Here is a 23794-nt window from a genome sequence, read left to right on the forward strand (position 1 = left end):
TTGAACCCTGCCCAAATACCTAAGGGTCTTTGTTATAAAGATGATCAAGAGTAACAGGAAAAGTGTATATTATTAAAAAAAAGAAAATCAGTAAGAAAAGAAAAACTCCATGGACACAAGACAGAATTTGGCTAAGAACAGAAAACAGCACAAGGGCGATGCAGAAAGAAAAGCAGTGCTATTAAATTTTGTGTTCCCAAACATACTACCAGTATAATTCGAGTAAAAGGCAATTAACTATTCATTTTACAGCAAGGTAAAGTATACCCAATAAACATAATGATTATGATACATTTCTTTTCCTGTTGGCTATAAGGACACTTATCCCCAATTCTTGATTACTTTGTAATGGAACTCTGGGGTATTAAGGGGTTCCCTCAGAAAAAAACTGCCTTTAGGCCAAGCCATGGAGAACTTAAAATATAAAAATATGCCATGGATGGAACTTTTATCTTTAAAAAAACGTTCAGTCTGTGGGTTTTTTGGTTTGTCTTTTGTCTTTACAAATGGTTGTGGTTTGCTTTTTCAACACAGAAGATAGGGCTGTTTTCATTTTACTTAGTTCATTACAAATTTTATTTTAAGGCTCACAAGATCACAAAGTACAATTTAACCCAAATATCCAAATATTGTTTTGTGAGACAATAGTTATACAAAGGGAGTACCTTTAAAATTGTCTGTGATGAACTATTTGATTTCAAGACTGTTCATTATATATAGTAAATGTTGGATGTAAGCTTCCAGTGTTTGACATTTTAACTTGTAAACAAATAAAAACAATTGCTTTATTTCAGATAGTTTTGGAGACTTAAAAAGCTGTCTTTGTCTTGAATGCTCCTTTCAAAATCATCATTTGGCACAATGGAGCTTTACGGGGAGGTCAGACCTTAACACTGATATAGGTCTCAGGGTAAACTGAATCAAGTATTTTTAAGGAGTTTGCTGGTAAGCGCCAAGTCAAGATGGACATTTTGAGACACAGTGTAATTACAATGACCTTTTCATTAAGAACCTAATACACAGTCCTGACTTGATCTTTTAAAGAAATCTGCATAGTAAAGTTTGATTTGCACCTTAAATGAACAATCAATCCCAAATACAACGGAAGTAGGAAATTAGAATAGATATCACCAAACCATTTTTTTTTCACACTTTGCAACTGTGAAAAACAGAAAGTAGTGAGTGGGCAAACAATACTATGTGGAATTTAGAAAAATAAAACATTCTAGAAAGTTCACTTTTGTAGGTTATATTCCTATAATAGTTGTGTTCCTTTTGGCAAACATTGCAGTTTCATTCCTCACAGAACTTAAAAGCCACTCAGTGGAATTATAAAAATGACCTTCGAAAAAAGGGAGAAAAATATCTTAATTTTCAGTTGTAGAGGTTAAGACCTTAGGTAATTTCAGTTTCCTATACATAATTTCTGTGGCACTTAATATGCTTAAGCTAAGTACTAAGTAACCTAAGTGTGAATGAGTCTGTGTATGCACGTGATGTGTGTCTGTGTGCACATGACATACAAATACAGATCTATTGGTTCTTCCTCATTTTATGTTTTGTTGCAATCACAGCTGGTGTGAGATAACAGGGAAAACAAATTATCCAGTTTAACATATTTTTCTTAAGCATTTATGCAGTACTCTGAAATGAGAAATCTATGAAGGAAGGAGACAGAGGAGTCTTTAAACTGGGGAGGTACAGCTAGAAAGAGCAAGTGGGGGTCAAAGGTGGGTATCATGGTATGATATGCAGGACCCACTGAAAGGATGCCAAGAAGGCATCAATCAGCCACATGTAACATAAAAAGACAAAAACAAGAGAATAACAAATCCGCATCTTCTTGCTACGAAGCAATAAGATATTGCTGAGAGACTGAGCACCAAAGTGGTTCTTTACATTCCTTCCCTTTTATACTGCAAATAATTTATTATATTCAAACCTTTAAAAACTACGTGATATTTAAGATGTAAAGTCAACTTTCTTTGTGCCAAATTACATTTGCTACTGCTTTTAAGAACAGGTTTAAAAGAAGTTTTTTTAAAAAATTCTTTAACAATAATCATATACAATCCACATATATAAAAAGGGTTGGTTTATTGTAGTTCAAATACATAAACTGAACATTCAAACATCTTAAAATTAAACTTTAGAAACAAAAGTTTAACATTCAAACAGGAGTATAGTTTACAGGGAACACCCAAGAAAGGTAATTTGTTGTCTAATCCAGAATATTGATAAAGATCACTTAATGGTAAATAAAATGTGTTTAACCAGCAGTCCTATTCTGGCCAATATGTTAGTTATGACCATGGTTCCATACCTGAGAAGACATTACTAAATAAATCTTCTCTTAGGCTAAACAACAAGACTTGGCCTCTAATTCTGAGGGGATAATCAAAGCACATAAGTGAACAAACAAAACTAAAGTGTTCTTTAGAGACAAAGGTAAAAGTATGTCCATTATAATAATCTTAGCCTCTGGAAGATAAGAATTCAATTTTCAGTGTTTTCTCTTTTACCCGCTTTAAAAAACAAAATCAAAACAGAACAACCCCCAACTTAGGTTTTCTTGGAGTATGTGGTATTTGCATCCTGCAAGTTCAAACCACAAATGCTCTTACGTCTTGCATGTTTAACACTGCTAGAAAGAACGTCACCAAAAGTCACTGACTTCCACACCTCATAAAAGGATGATTTTTAGCTTCGAGATTTTAGATTTACTAGAGACAGCCTATATTTGAGTATGTATGTCAGTCATGCCACACAAGAAAAGCATAAATTATTTCCAAAGTGTTCTCTGTTCAGAAACGGTTCACGAATGCTTCTCCTTCTGTTCGTCAGATGGTTCTGCAATAGTTTGACTAATGCACATACATGTAAAAACCTGAAAATTGGCTCATGCAAGCGTTTTGAATGAAGATCCCCCTGTGGAAGAGTACTGAGAATTATTTTGTTGATCGTCTCGTGGGCTCTGATGCTGTGGGAGGCGGGGGTGGACCCCGGCGGTCCAGGTCATCCACATATGCCACAATCAGTTTACGCCTCTCCTCGGGCACACAGTCTAGTACTAGATACCGTTTGTCGTTCTGCAAGATTTTTTCTACATCTTTCAGGTGCTGATCAGATTCCTGGATTAGCTTTTTGGATCTGAAATAAGAAAAGAAGTCCAAGAATTACTGACTGCTGTTCCTAGGTCTTTCAGAAATGAGCTGGAAATGTCCATCTAGTTCCTAATCGTGTTTCCATTTTATTTATTTATTTTTTTAAGAAAAATTTCACTGCAGTGGTCACCTTTGTAAGTCGCCTCAGCAAAGACTCCAAGGAGTGAAAGGGCCTCAGAAGCTGAATTACCCTCCCACCCCTACTGGTGGTCCCTCCAGATCAGGGCTGAGGGTGGGTGGGTAAATCTTGCCCGTGCTGTACCTGTTCTGTGGATGAACAGAGGACTTCAGTCTGCGGGGCTGCCAATCCCAGCATCTCTCACAAGCTTTCACTTTCACATCTTTCACTAAATTAACTATAAAAATGTAGAAAGAAGTCTTACTTCACATCTAATTTAAAAGCCCAAGCTGATGCAAAACATTAAGGATCCTGACCAAAAAAATCCAATGACAAAATACCTAAAAACCACACCCTCAGCACTATCTATCCTCCCGTGCACATACCCTTCATTAAGATGTTTCCAATTTTTCTCTTAAAGGAAGAAAAGCTGGAGCATGAAACAAAACTGTTTCCTGTGCACTGACTGCTAAGCAACGTTAACTTGTTTTCCTGATGGTAAACTGTTGGGAATGTGGAACTACCGGGCATGTTACAGAGAAATCTTGTTTCAAAACTCTGACTTTATCATTTAAAATTTTTAAAGTATCCAGCAAACTGCTATCATCTGGAAAAAAAAAAGTTTTTGCTGAGCTTAAATAAGATGATTTCAAGCTTTCAAACTATTCCACAACAATGAATAGTCTTCACAGGAAGCAAAGATAATGGATAGTGAAGGATTATTTTAAAAGTCTCTTCACGAATACAATTCTTAAATAGTTAGGGGTATTCCTAAAAAAGCAGTGAAGTAAAAACAAAAGTGTGTTTAAAAAACTGGATGGGTGGGTAACACAAAATAAGAATTGACATCTGGGCCCTTTCTTTAAAAAAAAAAAAAAAAAAAGGTAACGTAGATATGGGCTGTATTTGGCCTTTGATAAAAGTTGGCTTCTTCTTATTCCTAAAAATTAATAATGTCAACATGTGTGTGAATGCAAAGAATGCTTTGACCATTAGAGTAAGAACTAGTAAAGACAATGACTGCTGATATGAAACATTTCATTGCACACACCTATAGGTTATAAATTTGGTCTCTTTCAAAAGCGTCCTGAAGTCAGCTTTGGCTGTGATGTATTTGTCTCTGATGTATTCCTCAAATTCTCTTTGTTTTTTCTGCAAAAAGACAGTAAGATTAGGAGGAAAAAAAAAAGTCCAAATTAGAATCAATTATTTATTAAACCAGTTATTTGTAAGTCACATTATAAATAATTCAAAAGAAAAAGGCACTAAAGTGCATTTTTGTTCATGTAACATTTCCTAAAATGCAAGACGCGCAATGTACATTTTTAAGGCCGAAAGAAACCAAGAACAAGGTCCCATACACTGTATTAGTAGTAGCTAAGACTCGAGGGGGGCTTGCTAGGTGCGACACTGCTGAGGGTTTGATGAGGCTATCTCCTTTCATGTTCCTAACAACCTCAAGTGGTAGACACTCTTAAAAATAAGAGATTAAGGGGTAAACGTACCTTTCCTACAGACTGTATTTATCTCTTCCAGCACAAAGACAATAATGTGGTATGACTTTGGGAGAACCCCAACTAACAGTCCTAACTTTACTAAGTGATACTGAACATTTAGCTCTTCAAGTAAGGGAACAGGAATGATGCGTATAAACTCTTTGCACAAAAAAGTAAATAAAATTAAATAAAATTTAAAAAGACCTTATTATTGTCAACTGTAAACAATCAGTGAAGTTAGAAACTGAGACTGGACCTGTCAGTTATCAGTCTACTACTCTTTCCCAGCCGTGTGCACTTTGTGGACCGCACATCTATAACCCAACTTATTAAAGTAAATCTATGGGGGCTGTGCACTCTAGACTCGGAGAAACCAACCAGACAAGGAGAATGAGGGGGACAGGGAACAAATGAAAGGCAAAGGGCTAAAATAAGACAGCAGTCAGCTACGCTTCCCTTGGCCTCATTCACTATTTCAGAAGCCAGCTGACTTCGCTTCCGACACAGGAGGCAGAGTGCGCCAGAACGAAGCTCGGCTTCTAAAACTTCACTCGTCTGGCGTTCCTCTACTCCAGTCTCTGGAGCATACAGGAACAAGAGGTGGTGTTACGGCGTTCCGTCAGCATGGCTCAGGGGCTCGGACAGTCTGGTACCAGCATTAATGTTATCTACCTAGTGGGACCTGACTATACAATGAATAAAAACTACAGCTTCATTAAAGTGCTAACATCCCCAAACACAGGCTTGACCCCAAGGATTAAATTTTTAAGTTTATCCTGTGCTTTCTTGTTTATGTATCATGCAAGACAGAAAATATGAATTTAAACTTCAGATTTGTTTCTCATACACTTAAAAGTTAGTCACTTAAAACCATCAATTTCATTTTGGTCAAGATCCTAGAGGTACTGATTGAAACCCAATTAATATTTATAAACTGACAGTAGCAAATCTCAGACAAAATCCTCTTACCCTGTCACTGGAGGAGAACTTAATGCACCGAGGATCTTCCTTAATGATTTTTTTTACTTCTTTCCATGTGGATGTTAAGGTAATCTTTGAAAGGCAAGTGAATAAAAAACATAAATACAACTCACTTTTATTGAGAGGGTCAAACGGCAGCACATATGGTACGTGGTATCACACACTGACCTGCCATCTCTTGTAATGCCCAAAAGTAATTGGACAGGGAAGCAGCTTTAATGCAATTTCTTTTAGGCTTGCCACAAGTTATTTTCATGGCCACATTTCAATATGGCCTGAGACTATCACCTGCAAACCCTGTGTCTCCATAGGTAACACCATAACTTCTAAAGAAACCATCACCAAAAAGAGATTACATAATCAGGAGAAAACCTGAACAGAGGGTACACACTGCCAAAGGAGCGGGCCATGGTGCCAAACTGAAAATGGAGCAAAAGATGGAATCTATTAAATATCTCCTCAGGAGGGATCAATGATTACACAGCTAGGGACATTATGAACTACCACAGGAGCAGAAACAAATGTTGAAACTGCAGAAGGAAGTAATTTCTACATAGTAAGGATGCCACGAACATTTTACTTTAAAAAGGAAAAATAAAATCAAAGTAGAAAGTGTCATAAAACTCATGAATTCTGGTAATGGATCTAAAGACCATGACGCTAATAATCACATCAATGTTTTACTTTTGGAATTATTCATGAAGGCCCATCTAGATTAAAACAGGGAAAATAAGGGACTTACTGCAGAAGTTTCATCCAGAAGTTGCCTAAAGTGCTCCCTCTTCTTTTTGGTAAGTGCTTCAATGTGTTCATTAAAAAGCTTCTCTTTCTCCTCTCTTTCCAACAAGGATCCAGATTCCCAACGGTGATCTTTCCGCAGAGTCCTCCGAGTATCAGACCATGACACATCTGAAGAACGTACCTAAAAACGTACCAAAAGATTGTATCACCAGAGACTTATCTTCTCATATTTCAACAATAAAAGGCTTATTTACTTAATTTAGGAATGATACATTTAAAAATAAAAGAAACTTCTGCTGATTCCACCTTAAGCAGTCACTGAAAATCTTTTTTAAAGCCAGAAAGCCCACTGCTCAGAGCTTCCCTAAACTGTCAAGTGATTTAGAGGTGGAGAAGGATGAAGAGAAGAACTTCTATTTAACATCTTACCAACTTTCAGTAGGAGAAATGGATACAAACAGAACAGGAAATATCTTACTGTAGTACTAAAGAGGTCACAGGAAAAAAACAACAACAACAACAAATCTTGAGCTCCAATGTGTACTTATCAACCACATACGGGAAGTGACACTTCCAAGTATAAGCAAGAATTAACATGGCTATCGAGAGAAGACATGGTGGATCAGGCTGGCTCAACAACCAGCAGAAAGGTATGCTTCATGGCTTCAAATGGCATCACCAGTTATTACTAGTCACACTGCTGCCAATGCTAAAGAAATATGGGAGGCTGAAAAGACAGGTAAGAAAAAAGAAAAACACGAAAACATTTATTTAACCAACATTTATCAAGCATCTATAAACGTGTCAGCTGAACACGGAGCTTGATACTGGAAAAACAAATAAGACACTATCCCTTCCTTCAAAGGACTCACTTTTTTAAGGGAAAAGAGGCGTATAAGTAACTGCAACTGCATGTAGTAAGGGCTGCAGAGGTGTATGCTGAACACAGGGTGGCCAAGGGGAACAGGAAAAACAAATCCGCCTTAGATGGGTCAAGATCAACCTCACAAAAGAGATCTGAGTGTGATCTTGAACAATGAGTTTCTAACTGCAGCGGGAAGCATCCTACCTGGAGGGACTGGCCTGAGCAATAACAGGATTCATTAATGTAAGTGTGGTTCGTTAGAGGTTAAGTTCAGAAAGGCTGGAGCATAGGGGGCAACAGAGGAAACCAAAGAGCGTAACATAATATGAAGGTGAATATGAATAATATGGGGGAGTCAAGCCTTATATATTATGCTAAGTAGACAGAGTTTTAAATGTAGGTGACCACTAGAAGCACAGAGAACCTTCTCTGCAAGCCACAGGGAAAGTGACAAAATCATTTGGTTTTTATGATGACTTCTATGACGGCGGTAACGGGTGAAGTAAAAGCAGGGAGAACAATCAGGGAACGACTCTAACTGTCCAGAGAACAAAAAGAGTTAAACGAAAACAGATCATCAGAAGAAAGGGAAGAAATCAGAAGACGTGACAGTAGTAATGAAAAGGGCCCTTACAAAAGAAGAGAAGAGAAACAGGAGAGACGGTGACAGGGAGAAGGGATGAAACAAGTAGAACACCAGAACGGCCTTGGGCACTCACTGTACAGAGAAAACCCTACACACCTCAACAACCCTGGGTGATACAGAAGGGTTTGTCAAGAAAATTCCAGGGTATCTCCTGAGGTCAGTACACCTCCAGTCCTAGATCTCACACCATCTACATGTACAATAATTCATCATCACAGTGATGACCCTAAATCATCAAGAAAAAGGTTTAATTACGTTCAGCACATTTTGTTTATTACTACGGCATGTCAGTGTGTGATAATTTAAGATGACTTCCATCAAGAATAAAGAAGTTATCTTTGGGACTAAAAGATTACAAATTTTTATATATACAAAATATCTAACCTCTGAAAATGTTAAATAACTAGGGTTTTCCTATTCTAATGGTGCTAATGCCAAGAACTCCATTTTAAAACACCTTATAGAACTTACCAAATTATATCTCAGAGTCAATTTAAATATGAAAATTTTCACTAACGAGGTAATGTAATAGATCTCTCATGTCCAGTACTATAAAGGGGTGAGGGGGAAAGCAAGAATAATACATACCATGTCAGACAAAAGAGCCTTGAAATTCTGGATAGCTTCTTCTCGTTTGTGTTGCTCTCTCTCTCGATCTATTTCTTTTGTTTGTTCTGAACGAGCCTTTTGAACCTCTCTTTCTCGTTCTCGAAGGCTTGCCTCAATGCGGGCTTGCCTTTCAAGCTCCTTTTCTTTTTCTGAGTCTAAATTCTGTAAAAGTAAAATTACAGGATCAAAATAGGTTTCCACAGAATAACTAGTTTGCCAAAAAGAAAATTTCAAACCTGGTTTTTACCAAGAAAATTCCTAAACGCTATACCTCATTTCCATACCAACTACTAGAGATCTTATATTAAGAATACCAACAAGAAAAATTCCAAATCCCAACCAGGAGTGAATACCTTTATAATATAGCAATTAAGAATTTTATTATTCCATGCTTTCAGTACAAGTAAACACAATGGTTACCTTGGCTATTTTTTCAATATACTGTTTGAAAAGGTCTTCTCTCATTGATGAACTGTCCACTGCTTTGTAACGTGGATCACTTTCTACTTTGTCTTTCACTTTGCTCCATCGAGACTGACTGTCCAAGTGATGATTTGATAACAATTCAAAGAAATCCGATTTAATCTGTATTTCAAAACATGTAGTGGGATGGGGGGGAAATGTGCCATGAGAAATTCCTCCTATGCAAACGTCTGTAACCAGAAAAAACTATTCACTTACCTTGAAGATGGGAATAGTAATAACTTTTAAATGCATTTATTTAGAGTGGAATAATTTTTAGAATTGCTCTTTTAGGAAAAATATAAAGAACAACACATATATAAGCTCTCATTTAAAATCTACCAAGTTCAAGATAAATCATTTTCTCCAGTGAAATTATTCAAATGCAGAAAAAAATCTTAGGTTGTTTTTAACATTTGCATTTCAGAACTGCCATTTTTTTATAAGAAATAAGAACTCACATTTATTTTTAGGTAATATTCAGGCTTATGAACTGACAGTAAACTATGCATTAACATCAAGACACTAAGAATGACTTATTTTAAAAAGTACATGAGTAACATTTTTTGTTACGAAAAGGGGAATTTAGAGCTGAGCACAAATAAAGTCTCATTCATTCGAAACTTGAAACTATACTGAAATGTCTAAAAACAGGTAAAAAACGGTAAATTTTTGTATTTTAGTTTAAAAAAAGCAATGTTTGCACCCTTACATATAAATTACAGAATTTCTATGGTCATAATCAAAGCATTACATAAACTATATTTAGATTTTTTTGTATTTAGCCATTAAATATGTATGCCTTTACCATTATACAACCAATCAAGTACCAAGTTAGTAACATTATACCAAGGGTATGAAATGGTATTAATCCTTTAGTGTCAACATATACAATACTTAGAATCCCTCTCCCAACTGCAATTCTCATTTTTTTAAATAGGGAAGAAAGGGATAAACAAGGCATTTATTTTTATGCACCTTTGAGGACCTGTTTTAAAATTTAGTCTCATTTAAATTATCTTGTACTCCTACCAGGGGAGATACTTGAGGTAGCAGTCAATTCAAAAGAGGATTCTGGCCATGTCAAGAACCTCTTCCCCCCATAGGGGTTAAACATGTTGGCTTCCCACCTGACCAGGGGAAGGAGAAATTAGGAATGGAATCATTCCTTCTGCCTATTCCAACCCTCACTTGAGAGGATTAAAAGGGAGGATGATGTCCTTTCTGGAAAACATGGTAAGGTTGTAAAAAAGAGTTTCCCTATTAAGAGATTTTTTTAAAAAGACAAGAGCTAACCAACTGTGGATTTCTTTACTACTGAACTTAGCTCTTGCCTTTGTTTGGAACAGGAAGAAATACTCATAAACCCAGTATTTCTAGACAGTAAAAAAGAAACTAGTTGATAGAGTGATTTTACAATTTTTCTGTTCATCTTGTCTACTTTGTATCTGACATGATGAACACCCAATTCCTAGATGCATATAATTACAAAGCAAAATTGACAAAATTTGTATTAAATAAAGCATGCAAGCTCTATCAAATAGGAATCTTTCCAAGCCATAGGAATTTATATTGATTTAAGACAATTTTCACATATTAGACACGAAACCTATAAAGTAAGGATTATCATACAGGTTTTAAAAAATGTGTGATGTATAAACAAAGTGAACTTTAAATGAAGTTAAACTTCCTTTCACTGTGCATACTACCGTGACAGGCTATTACATGGCTTACCAAAGCTGCTATTTGTATGGGAATTATTTAACAACTGAGTAAATGTCAAAAAAAAAAAAAAAGTAAGTTACCACTAGCAGCAATTTAAGGCCCTGTATCCCCTATTTTCTTCTGTCTCCAAAAGGAAGTACCTTACCAACTAGGCTGTTCAGTTTAATAGGGAAAAATAGTCTCCCTAGCCTAATAATGTACTGTAACAAAAATATTTAATTTGTTCAAAATGAAATTTAAGGGAGGGCAGAGAGAAAAATGCCAACTTTATGAGAGGATTAACTCTATTATATGCAACTTCAAATGTGTTGTTCCAAAAGGTATGTTACTTGAGCCAGAATTTTATAAAAACTGGTTATAATAAAAAATTGTAATAAAATAAAACAAAAACTTGAGGGTAGCTATTTTGGCAAGCAAAACAGCCCAGTAAAATAAGCAGAGTTTTGGGGCACCTGGGTGGCTCAGTCATTGGGCGTCTGCCTTCGGCTCAGGTCATGATCCCAGGGGTCCTGGGATCGAGCCCCACATCGGGCTCCTTGCTCAGCGGGAAGCCTGCTTCTCCCTCTCCCATTCCCCCTGCTTGTGTTCCTGCTCTATCTCTGTCAAATAAATAAATAAAATCTTTTAAAAAAAAAAAAAAAGCAGAGTTTTAGGGACATTTTTTATAAAACTGAAAATAACCAGTAAAAGCTCCATGAAAATGATTTTACCCTTTAGCTTAAAAATGTCTACTGAAGGAAGCAACTTCACCAAAAATCAATGTCCTTCCACAGGCTTTTGACTCAGCAAGTAATTACCTTTAAACCTTTACTATTCAGCTATTAATTGCATTACCTCAATGCTACAAAGAGCAGCTAGAGAATCACAAGAAGAAAGAAAGAAACTCCAATATACCAGCACCATGCTACTAGTACTAATCCTACCATTCAATCAGTTAAAATGTGATTTTAAAAAAATGGTATAGACAATATACTTCATAAAAATAAACATTTACTGTACAGTAAAAGTCAAGAAGAAAGTGGTAAAACTTCATTAACCAGCTACTTCTCAGAATGTGAATATAAAATATACTATATTTAAACCCTTAGAGATTTTTGTTTCCATGGCCTACTTAGTAATTTTGCATTCTTTAAACTGGCTGAGAGAGTTTCACTTTAGTAATCCGGCCTCTTTTTAAAAAATTAAGTAATGATACAAAACCAAACCTGTAATTTAGAGAATTTTATAATCAAAAGAAAATAAAGCTGAATATATTAGGTTTATTTAGATGTAATGTCTATTTAATTTATTTCAATTAACACATTCTGGGCACAACTCTCATTGCTTCATAAGGAAAAAGACTAAAAAAATGTAAAGTACCGGAACTGTGGGAGGCAAAGTCACCACACAGAGATACCAATTCTTTCCTCACTAGTGAATCCCATAATACTTTGCGTATCAGTGTTTGACAGCGGTCAGACTGAACTGATTGAAAGGCAGTACAGCACAAAACTGTAAAGTCTATCAACTTGTTATAAAACAGGATACACAAAAATAGTGACAAAAAAAGTGTTTAGAAAAAGAACATTAGTTACAAACGCAAAGACAAAAACATTCAATTTGTATAAAAGCAATCACACAGCAGCATTCATTTATTCACTTGGTTTTCTTTAATAGGTTATTACTAAAAGTCAAAAGTAGCAAACAATTCATTAACATGACTCTAATTCAACACTCAATTTTGCACATTTCCTGAGAAGCATAATCATTTGAGAAAAAAAAAGTTGACAGTGAAAAAATTCTGGAAGGATCTACACTGAAGCCCAATGTAGCATATAATCAGGAAGTTTCAGGTATTTCCGACAAAAGTCATTTCACCCAATACTATTGCTATTTACAGTGAAAATGGCTTCTTCTCAGTAAGAGTGGTATTATTTCCCTAACAACATTTCTTAAAAGAAGCTGTGATGTTTTAACTTTCTGGGCTAACGGGCCATTTTAAATGTCAAAAATGATTAGGCTTCAGAGGTCCTTTTTCTCCATTCACAAAGCACACAGGGACACTGAGGAGAGTGGCTGTGTGTTCTGACGGCTCACGCACCACTGGTGCCATCCCCACCAGTCTGCTTCTCCAGTGGTGGGCTCCCCTCCATTCCTGACACTGCTATCACATGACATTTGGAATTTATTAATCTTTAATAGCTGACCTTTATTTCTGATAAGCAATAATTTATATGTAAGATATGTTTACTAGAAGATGAGAAAGTCACTAAAATGCTATCTTTTAGAAAGCAAAAAAGATAAAAAACCTTTTTGAAATTTAAAGGTTACTGCTTATTAAGAATCTTGAAATCTTAGCAGGCACCAGTGAATAAACAGACCTAATAAAAGTCAGTTCTGGGTTTACTGGGCATCTCAGTATTAATAAATTGTAAATGCAAAATAAAATATAAAGTACATCTAGGTAGTTTAGTGAAGTTATTAAAATAAACATCTTGGGGCACCTGGGCGGCTCAGCTGGTTAAGCGTCTGCCTTCGGCTCAGGTCGTGATCCCGGGGTCCTGGGATGGACCCCAACGTGGGGCTCCCTGCTCGGCGGGGAGCCTGCTTCTCCCTCTCCCTCTCCCCTTATTTGTGCGCGCGCTTTCTCTCTCTCTCAAATAAATAAATTTTTTAAAAATGAAAAATAAAATAAACATCATGGAAATAAAGGGACAATTCACACATATAAACGAATATAAAAGTTAACTGATAAAGCTAAACAGTAAATGTGGGTCCCGTAATTTGTGCTCATGAACAAGATTAGCAACACAGCTGCACATCAGTCCCTTCCTACTCACACCCCATCAATCGCACCCCCGGGACTAAAACCATCTTACCTTCTCACCTCTGGTCTTCGAATCTTCTTTCTCTTTCTTCCTTGCAGCTGCCACAAATTCATTAAACAAGGCTTCTCGATCTTTCATCTTTTCGATCGCTTTGAATCTTGAATCTTTAGCATGCTTGGCTGCAAATTCACTAAAAGTAGCTCTGTAACAAAATGGCAAGTGTGCTAACTTTGGTAGAGCTATTTCTGCTTGTAGAAAGTGTATAGCAGAAGATACCATTTTTCCAGCAAGAGTATGTGCCAAAGAGCCACTGAGCCCCAACATCTGCCCAAACAGTAAACAATGAGCTACAGAAAAGAGTAAAAAAGGGCTAAAGGGTGAAAATGTGGTTAGCGATTTGTATACTAGCAGCATACTGTGGGATAACACATCAGAGAGCAAAAAAATGTATGTGCTCCAAGAGACTTCAGAGCTCATCTATTTTCACACTAGGAAGAGGCTCAGTCTTGCTTCCAGCCGTGGAGTTAGAGTAACTTTATTGAATTAGCTCTCCTTCCAGCAACTATGAAACAGGACAAAATACATGAAGCAACTGATTTCAAAACAGTAGACAACAGGGAGAGTACTAAGACTGAGGAAAGCCCCACTGCCCTCTGCGTCAGGACAATTTCCCAAGAAATTGTACTCCAAGCAGAGTACAGTGGCCTCAAAAGTCAGAAGCAGTGAAGATCAGAGTTCGGGTGCTAAAATGGCAGAGGAAAAAGCTATAGGAAGAAAGTACCCCGTAAGTATACCAAAAAGCAATTCCCCGTGAATGTATGGCCAAGGCTGGACTGCAACAGCACGCCCCCCACCAAAGTGCTACAGGGGTAAGAGCAAAAAAGAGATCTTAGAAGTTGACAGTACAGAAAAAAGAACAGCATTAGGACAATAAAGTCCACAAAAGATGAACTAGGGAGACAAAGCTGGACCGCTGAAAAGCACCTTCCACCTTCTGAGATCCACACTAACAAAGCCTTAAATCAAAACTAAATTAACATAATCAGCCTGTAATAAAGTGAACTGCCTGTGAAAACAAAAATCCAGAATTTCCAATATTAAATCAGAAAACACTAAACACACTAAGAATGCATAATCCATACCAAAAAAATTTTAAATCAACAGAAACTAAACCCAAAATGCCCAGATGTTGTTCTAGGCAGAGACAAATTCTTTAAAATTATTATAATTATACTGAAAGGATTAAAGCAAAATAGGTTCAAAGAACTAAAAAAACAAGGTCTTAATGAACAAAAAAAGGGAGTTTCAGCAGAGATACAGAAAACAGAAAAAAAGAACCTAAAGCTAACTGAAAGGAAAAATTCACTGGATGGGCTTAACAAAGGAGGAGACATAGAATAAAGAGCCAGTGACTCCAAGTTAGATCAGTAAGTTATCTAATCAAAAGAGTACACAGAAAAAAAATTAGGGGGAGGAGAATAGTCTCAGAGATGTGTGCGATAATACCAAACACTTTAAAATAGATGTAATTAGAATTCTGAAAGAGAAAAGAATGAATCAGAGCAGAAAAAATGCTGATCAAAAATTTTCCAGATTTGATGAAAACATCAATGTACAGATATGCAAAAAGCACAGCAAGCTGCCAAGCGGGCTATATAAAAACATGAGGCCTATGAGGGCTAATGAGGCTCAGCATAAAAAACATTTTTCTTCACAAATAAAAGGCATTTATATAGCCTTCACACGTTTGAATATACCTCACTATTTGAAGCTTTCCCCTTACATAATAATTTGCTCTTATAACAAATACTCCCACATTTAGCATGTTTTTAGAGGGGAAAAATAAACCTTACTTTCTCCTTTTTAAGAACTATTTAACTATTTCAACACACATATAAAACACATCTTCTCAGGTGTTAAAGGTTCTACTACAACTTTCATTAATAAAGAAAAAGTTGGTTAACTTCAGAAATTAGAATTTAAAACATCAACTGAAAACTAGGAGTACCACTCACAGCTAACATTTGCTATTTTTACGCTTTGGCAACCAAACCCAGATTATAAAAATCTTCTACATGCAACTGTTATTACTTAGAATACCTAATTTCATTAATTCAACATTTTTAACAACAGGATATATTGTAAACCTAGTCTGAATAATGGAAATGTAACTTTAATAAAATTTTGAAGTAAAAATTGCATGTCCCAGAGAAGGGATCACATGTAGCCCATCAAAGTTTCTTTTCATGATAAATTAAGCACCTTGCATTATAGTTTTAAGAAAGAAGAGCAATTACGATTAAAGAATAAACCTTTCTTTAAAATGTAAAATCATCTTATAAAAGTGAGAATTATTTTATAGCTATTTCTATTACTTGTAATAAAATAGGTAAAATAATTATTATTTTTTCACCAGAAAAGAACAAGATGAAGTTTTAGCATTAGATTCAGATAGATTTTTATATGACTCATCTCTTAACTCCAAAAAGCACTGCTTGGTAACAGACATGTTACCCTTTTCTCTCAGGGAGAGTTGAGGGTGGACAGTAGTAGTAGGAGACCAGTAAGAGTAGAGGGACCAGGACTTGACCCTACAGGAAATGCCTTAAGATTTCCATCAAAATAGAAAAAAGACAAGAGAATGGGCACTGAGGTAATTCTCCCCATTCTTTCCCTTAGAATAAACTCCAGGGCTTCTTATCTACAAATTCTACTAAAAAGCTTTGTTGATAGTAGTCTTTTTCCATTACAAAGTGGACTTAAGTTAATGGGCACTATTTTCTCCATTTTAAGTTTTTCCTCATTTTCTGCCACTCACTAAAATTGGTGCTAATCTCTATTCTAGTGCTGAATGTGTTAATATAACAATACAGCACAATGTCCCCAGTGCCAAGACTTCTAGTTATGTGCCTCATGGCTTTATTTTTTGAAGTAACTTGCAAAGTACAGATCACTCCAATGATTCTATGAGCCCCAAAAGAACACCAACAGGATACTGTGACACAGCAGGACTTTGTCAAATCCACAAAATGGAAATCTCTTCAGAGTCTCAGTTATTGCCAGATTCATACTGGTTTTGATAAATAGATACATTTTGCTCAATCACTTCAAAACAAGCTGCAGACATGCAGACATCATGAGATTTCATCTATAAATATTTCGGCATGTATCTCCCTCGGAGTAAACCTTTTCCCCTCCACAACCACAATACCCCAAAAAACTATGAATTCTCTAATATGTAGTAACAAATCATGTTCAAATTTACTCAAGTGCATCCCAGTTGCAAGTACCTGACCCAACAACTCACCCTTCTGATTAACCAACAGAAAGGCCCAAGACCCCTCAGAGAGTCTAAAACTCAATTACCCCCTGACAAATATTACATTCTTCAGAGCCACAAATACTGTTAGCTTCATTGTCTGAAATGCATATTAATGCCATAGGTTTCTCTTCATGTTTCAAACATAAAATTGTAATACCAAATACACTTTCTCAAACAACATCACTCTTAAATCTCCAATGACAAAAGTAACTGTTTAAACAAGATGAATTTTTATAAAAACTACCATTTAACCCAGATGCTCTGTGATTCTACCCTATAGTTTTGGAAATTCTCCATGTTATGAGGTGTTCACAGCAGCCTAATAATACAACTGTTAAAACTAAGCCATAAATAAGAAAGTAATTCTCCCTTGCCTAATCTGTGCTTAGCACCGGAATCTAATTGAAATCCCACATTCACTTGCGCAAGTTATCTAGTTTACTCTTACTTTCCTCATCTGCAAAATAGGTATGAGAGGAGTCCGTTAATAATGTGTTTCAGTTTGTACTTTAAGTTTGTACATATATCTTTAAGTGCACATAAAATAGCCACGAAATGATGCCATTATTGTTATGATGCTATTCACAGAAGTTTAAAATGTCTCATCTTCTTCAGCCCATTACGCGTACTCACTACCCATTAACAATCAATTGAAAATGTCAGACAAAAATATTATCTAGACAAGAGAGGTCCTTCACCACTTCAAGTCCATCAAAATAATGTCCCTGTGCTGCAAGTTATTAGGTGTAAAACTTTAAGATGGAGACAGATTTTTTTTTTTTTTTTATAATCATTTACCAGTTTCTAGAGAAGGAAATTTATTCCCACAGGGAAGCTTTTATAACAAAGGTACCCTTCTTGAAAACCAATGCCTCTCACAGGGCACAAGAGATTCCTCTAAAGGAAATATATTAAGAATGAAAATCAGAAATGCAGCCACCAATAATCAAATAATCCAATTATCCAAAAGATACATATTCTCTTAGCTGATCTTAGGAGAAAGCACATAAAATATTTTGAAATGTTACAATAATGAACCATATACCTTGGATTAAATTTTGCTTCTTCCATCATTTTTTTGAAATCTTCCTTGGCTTGCATTATTTTGTTTTTCTTTTCCCTGCGTTCTTCCTCAGCCCTCGTCTTTACATACTGATCAAATACCTATCACAAAAATAAACCAATTTGACAAGTTAGTCTTTCGTATAAATAATTTAATTACCAAACTACAGAATCTGTGAGAAAATACTAAGTCAGTATCTTTGTCCAAAATGTAATAGAAAAATACACTATAGATACCTCAATTATATGCAGATTATCTATAGCAAGTCTCAGAAGCCCTCTGTTCAGATTTCCAGAACAAAGTTAAAAGCCCCTGTAATTTTCATTTTCCCTGATTACAAACTGAATACATGTTTACTAAAAAAAAATTTCAGGCAATATAAAATGTATAAAAGAAATTATAGTCCTTCCAAATCTCTTCTAGAAAAAAACATCAGCAGTATGGGTTTAAATTTATTTCTGTGGTTCTCTTTAAGGCATAACTATTTTCACCAAAATGTAATACTTTACATCTATAATATTTTCCCACTTAATAACATATAGACAAGATAATAAACTGAACATGCACACCTATTTCCTGTTTTCTTCAAATGCCAAAAAATGCCAATAGAGGATTTTTTTTTTTTTTTTTTTTAGATCACAAACCAACAAGAACAGGCCAATGGGAAAAAGAGAAAGAGCAACTCTCGATGGTGAAAAGCACATGGATAAGTAGTAAAGGACTTGGAGGACATGAGAAAGCAGACCCTAATTTAGCAGTCAAAAAACAAAGAAATCAATTCTTTTTTTTTAATTAGAGACTCCTCAAACAGCTCCACAGGTGACAGCACCAAATACCCATAGAAGTGAGGGTAGAGTATAACTATACTAAGGTTCTTCAAGAATGAGTCAGTCAGTAGATCCCCCTTGCCAACTTCATGTACCGGAGGGCATGTCACTCCTGAACCTCAGTAAAAGGCAGGTGATTAGTCTCTAGAACAAAGGATGGCAACTCACAATCTGCCGGCCAAATCTGGCCTGCTGCCTATTTTTGCACAGCCCAAAAAAGTTTTAACATTTTTAAACGGTTAGGAAAAAACACACTAGAAAATTTCATGACATTTCATGACACATGACAACTAAATGAAATCCAAATTTTAGGGTTCGTAACTAAAGCTTTATTTGAACAGTCATATTCATTCCTTTACATCTATCTATGGTTCCTCCTACACTAGAGCTGCAGAATTATACTATAGTGACAGAGACCAGATGGCCCCCAAAGTTACAATATTTATTATCTGACCCTTTATGTTAAAATTTTGCTGATTCTTGCTCTAAAAGGTAAAGTGGTATCTCTGGCCTGAGTTGGGGGGGCGGGGGAGGGACAACATGAATTAGAAATGAGGCATACCAGAGAAAACAGTGAATTAACCAGTTACATACCAAACATAAGACACAGTTCTCCCAGAACAAAAGCAGTAAGGACTGTGTCCTCTCATCAGGACACTAAAGGTTCTTATCAAGAATCTGACCAGCCTAAAAATCACCTGCACCAGGAGATCCTCAACAAACTGGCTTAAATCACCCTACAGCAGGATTTTTCAACCTCAGGACTTATGGCACTTCAGCCAGATAATGTTTAACAGCATCCATGGACACCAGATGCCAACAGCAACCCCTCAGTTGTGACAACCAAAAATGTCTCCTGGGGCAAAAGGGCCCCTGATTTGAGAAGCAAGGCTTTACAGTAAAGCCAAGTTATGGGAGCCCAATTAGATGCTCAGAGTGCCCAAAGAGCATTTTAGTGCTTCATTCCTAATCATGAGAAGTCCAGGTCTCTTTAAAGACATCTAAGGAAACTCTCCAGCATGAAAAATAGAAACCAAAATAGAAAACAGAAACTGTGTATAAAAACGAAAACTTAAAAAAATCCTCAACAATCTCATAAAACTAAGATACTATAACCATAAAACAAGAAAAAGAAAAAAGAAATCCTAGAAATTAAATTATGACAGAAGAAATGAAATATTAAAGGATCAGACTATAAAGATGAGAAAGTCACCCAAAACGTTTTTTTAAAAAAGGGCAGAGGTAGAAAACAAGAGAAAAAAAACTTTAAGGACAAGCCCACCAGGGCAAATTTAAACAGGTGGAAACAAATCAAAAAAGCAATACAAGAAAATCTCCCAGAACTGAAAGATACAAATTCACATACTAGAAGGGCCACCAAGGGCCCAGCACAATGGGCCCCTTCCACCAAGGCACATAATCACCATGAGATTTCAGAACTCTGTACACTAAGAGAAGGATCCTACATGCCTATGAAGGAAAAATAAACACGTCCATAAACAAAGGAACAAGTAAAGATGGATTCGAAAACAATGAAAACTAGAAAAAGCAACATCGTCAAAATCCTGAAAAAGATTTCCAATTTCAAATATCTTAACCAAACAATTCCAAATTAAGGATATACAATAAAGGTGTTTTCAAATATGCAAGGCTTCAGAAATTTATTTCCCATGCATGTTCTCCCAAGAAGCTATTACACAGATGAAATGCGTCAAAACGGAGTAAACCAAGAAAGAAAAGACTTATGATGGAGGAAACAGGTAAACCCTCCCCCCTCACACCCCCAGCCCACCAAAAAGAGAGAAGAGGGAGATCCCAGGATGATAGTAAAGATTGGTCATCCTCAAAAATGACAGCTATACATCAGGTGTCGAGGGCAACCAGTCCAGAATGAAGCAAATCAGAAGGCTCTGGGAAGAAATGTCTTCAGAAAGATAAAACTGGGGCAGCACTCTAATATTTTGCCTAGCATATCTTATATAACTATTTGACTCTTTAAACGTGTGCATGCACATCTTCAGAAAAAGTCGAACAAAAAATGTTTTCTTTAAAAAACTTCAAACTTCTTTCCAGGTCAGGCCATATATATCTACTAATCTTTAATAGCTATACAGAAATATCTACAATTATCTCACCAGTCTCCTGCTAGGCATGTAGGTCATTTTCAGTACCCTCTAAATATAGCACTGCAATAAATCCTGAAAGCATTTGCATGCTGACGGAAATGGGAAAGAGGGCTCTTTTCAACCCCTCTCTCCTTTCTTGGTACATACTTTTTCTTTCTTTTTTTTTTTAAAGATTTATCCATTTCAGAGAGAGTACACGGGGGACGGGTAGAGGGGGAGGGGAAGCCAACTCCCCACTGAGCAGGGAGACAAGGGGGGGTCAAGGGCCCCAGCCAAATGAGCCACCCAGGCACCCCCTTGGTATGTACTTTCTTATTTGTAGAAGTAATAAATTAGAAATAAAACCCAAGTGAATTTATGTTAACTTTCTTTTCAGAAGCTCGAGAAAACTTCACATCCCCTCTCTGGGATTATCCCACACCAAGGTTAGGAATTAGGAGTTCTGTTATGCTTCCAAGTTTCTCCTAATTATTTGTGTCATGCCTCCCAATACACTTGGGCTTTATGTTCCTACTTTAAGCAGTTATTTTCTTACAACATCAACTTGTGAACAAAATGTTGTAATTAACACCATGAAAGTTAGTAAGTTTTTAAAAACTTCCTAGTTGACTTTTATAGGTATAATCAAAACCATCCAAAATAAAGGGCTATACACTGTCTAAGCCAAAGCAGCTTCCAGGGTGCTGGTAATATTCCATTTTTTTGCTTTTTTTTTACATCACTTTATTGACGTATGATTGACATACAAAAAGCTATACACATTTAATGTATACAATTTGGTAAGTTTGGAGATAAATATACATCTGGGAAACCACCACAGTCTATGCCAAAACCATATCCATCACCTCCAAAACGTTCCTCCAGCCCTTTTAATTTATTCTTATTTTATATGTGGTATTAAGAACACTTAAGATTTATCTTCTTAGCAAAACGCTGAGCATCCAATACAGTACTACTAGCTATAGGCACTATGCAATACAATCCTCTAGGACTTAGCTGTCTTGCATAACTATTTATGCGTACTTTGTGAAACTTGGGATTTTTAGACTTTTCTTTATGTATATTTTTCTTCAAAATATAAATTTGTGAAAAGTATGGGTGTGATATTGTGTTGTAAGAAAACATAAAAGTAAAAAAAAAAGAACAGAGAAGCAAAAAAAAGAAAAAAATATATATTTGATAAACAACGAATGAAGTATTGCCATTTGCAACAACACAGATGGAGCTAGAGAGTATTATGCTAAGCAAAATAAGTAAGTTAAGAGAAAGACAAATATCGTATGATTTCACTCATACGAGGAATTCAAGAAACAAAACAAATGAGCAAAGGGAAGAAAGAGTGAGCAACAAACCAAGAAACAGACTCTTAACTATAGAGAACATGCTGATGGTTACCAGAGGTTGGGGGGGGGAACGGGTGAAATGGGTGATGGGGATTAAGGAAGGCACTTGGGATGAGCACCGGGTGTTGTATGGAAGTATATATTGTGTACCAGCAACTAGTATTATACTATATGCTACCTAACTGGAATTTAAATAAAAAAGAAAATATATGTATTTGGTCTTCATCCTGGCTCCTGGCCAGAGTTCCCAAAACCCTTATAATTTCCTAAGTGTTAAGAACAATTTGATGTTATTCATAACAAGGCCCTTTCACCTATACCTAAGTTAGTGTCAGTGAAATAATTTCTGGAAAGCTTCTAGATAACCACAGGTTGGCAGACAGTCGCCAGTGAAACCAACCACGTCATTTGAGCACTGAAACTTCCAAGGGCTGTGACTCAGTCCAATCACCAATGGTCAATGACTTAATTGATCATGCCTATGTCATGCTGCCTCCATAAAAATTGTAACCAAAGGGGTTCAGAGAGCTCCTGGCTTGGTAAACACTTCCATGTGCCAGGAGAATGGCACACTCCCAACTCCACAGGGACAGAAGTTCCAGCATCCAGGACCCTTCCAGATCTCACCCTATGTACATCATCTGCTGTTCAACTGTATCCTTTATCGTATCTTTTATCATATCCTTATATTATAAACCAGTAAACATAAGTGTTTTCCAGAATTCTATGAGCCATTATAGCAAATTATTAAACCTGAGGAGGGTACTATGGGAAACCCTGATTTGTAGCCGAACTCAACAAAAGGGTGCAGAACCTGGGAACCTACTACTTGTGATTGGCATTCAAAGAGAGGGCAGATCTTGTGAGACTAAGCCCTTAACCTGTGGGATCTGACCCTAATTCCATGCAGACAGTGTCAGAATTCAACTTAATGGTGGGTCAGCCAGCTACTGTCAGAGAACCGACTGATGTGGAAAAATACCTACACATTTGATGTCCAAGTATTCAATGTGTAGAGAAGTTTTTCCTTTTCAACAAGGCTCCATTATTTGATTCTCACTTCAATTTAATTCAATTTATAATTTGATACTGACGCAGTAAACAGTAGCCAAGATGGCCAGTTGACAGTCAGTAACTATCCTGGTAATGTATTACCATATTCTAACACTATCGATCTTAAAAAGCTCTCAATAACACATAACTATATTAAATGTTTATTTTTGAAATAAAGTATTTATTTTAAAGTGTTAGCCTAACTGGTCTCTATATCAGAGCCTAAAATCCTGCATGGAAATGGTATGATTCTGTTGAAAAATGTTATTCACTTTTAAACTTGTCAAACATGGGTGCCTGGGTGGCTCAGTCGTTAAGCATCTACCTTTGGCTCAGGTCATGATCCCAGGGTCCTGGGATCAAGCCCCGCATCAGGCTCCCTGCTCTGTAGGAAGCTTGCTTCTCCCTCTCCCACTCCCCGTGCTTGTGTACCCTCTCTTGCTGTG

The 23794-nt window shown here is 36.3% G+C and overlaps 1 protein-coding gene across 5 annotated transcripts in view; it reads right to left on the bottom strand.

The window, feature by feature from the left end:
* Window positions 1-2078: 2078 nt before the first annotated feature.
* The window catches only part of TCERG1 (transcription elongation regulator 1), a 60152-nt gene continuing 38436 nt past the window's right edge, over window positions 2079-23794 (bottom strand). For 4 of the 5 annotated variants that reach the window (XM_025892358.2, XM_073905499.1, XM_025892357.2 and 1 more), the window contains 8 exons: window positions 17982-18100; window positions 13666-13816; window positions 9041-9205; window positions 8600-8782; window positions 6502-6681; window positions 5748-5831; window positions 4334-4434; window positions 2079-3150 (listed from right to left, as the gene is read on the bottom strand). In XM_025892358.2, the coding sequence (XP_025748143.1) occupies window positions 2949-3150; window positions 4334-4434; window positions 5748-5831; window positions 6502-6681; window positions 8600-8782; window positions 9041-9205; window positions 13666-13816; window positions 17982-18100 (1185 nt within the window). In that variant the 3' untranslated portion in view covers window positions 2079-2948. Of the gene's footprint in view, window positions 3151-3426; window positions 3521-4333; window positions 4435-5747; window positions 5832-6501; window positions 6682-8599; window positions 8783-9040; window positions 9206-13665; window positions 13817-17981; window positions 18101-23794 lie in introns of all 5 variants that reach the window. The other variant, XR_012382096.1, reaches the window with a different exon arrangement.

This window comes from Callorhinus ursinus, unplaced genomic scaffold (genome assembly GCF_003265705.2).
Source record: "Callorhinus ursinus isolate GAN/ISIS: 27379988/994484 unplaced genomic scaffold, GSC_fseal_2.0 scaffold23, whole genome shotgun sequence".
Classification (NCBI taxonomy): domain Eukaryota; kingdom Metazoa; phylum Chordata; class Mammalia; order Carnivora; family Otariidae; genus Callorhinus; species Callorhinus ursinus.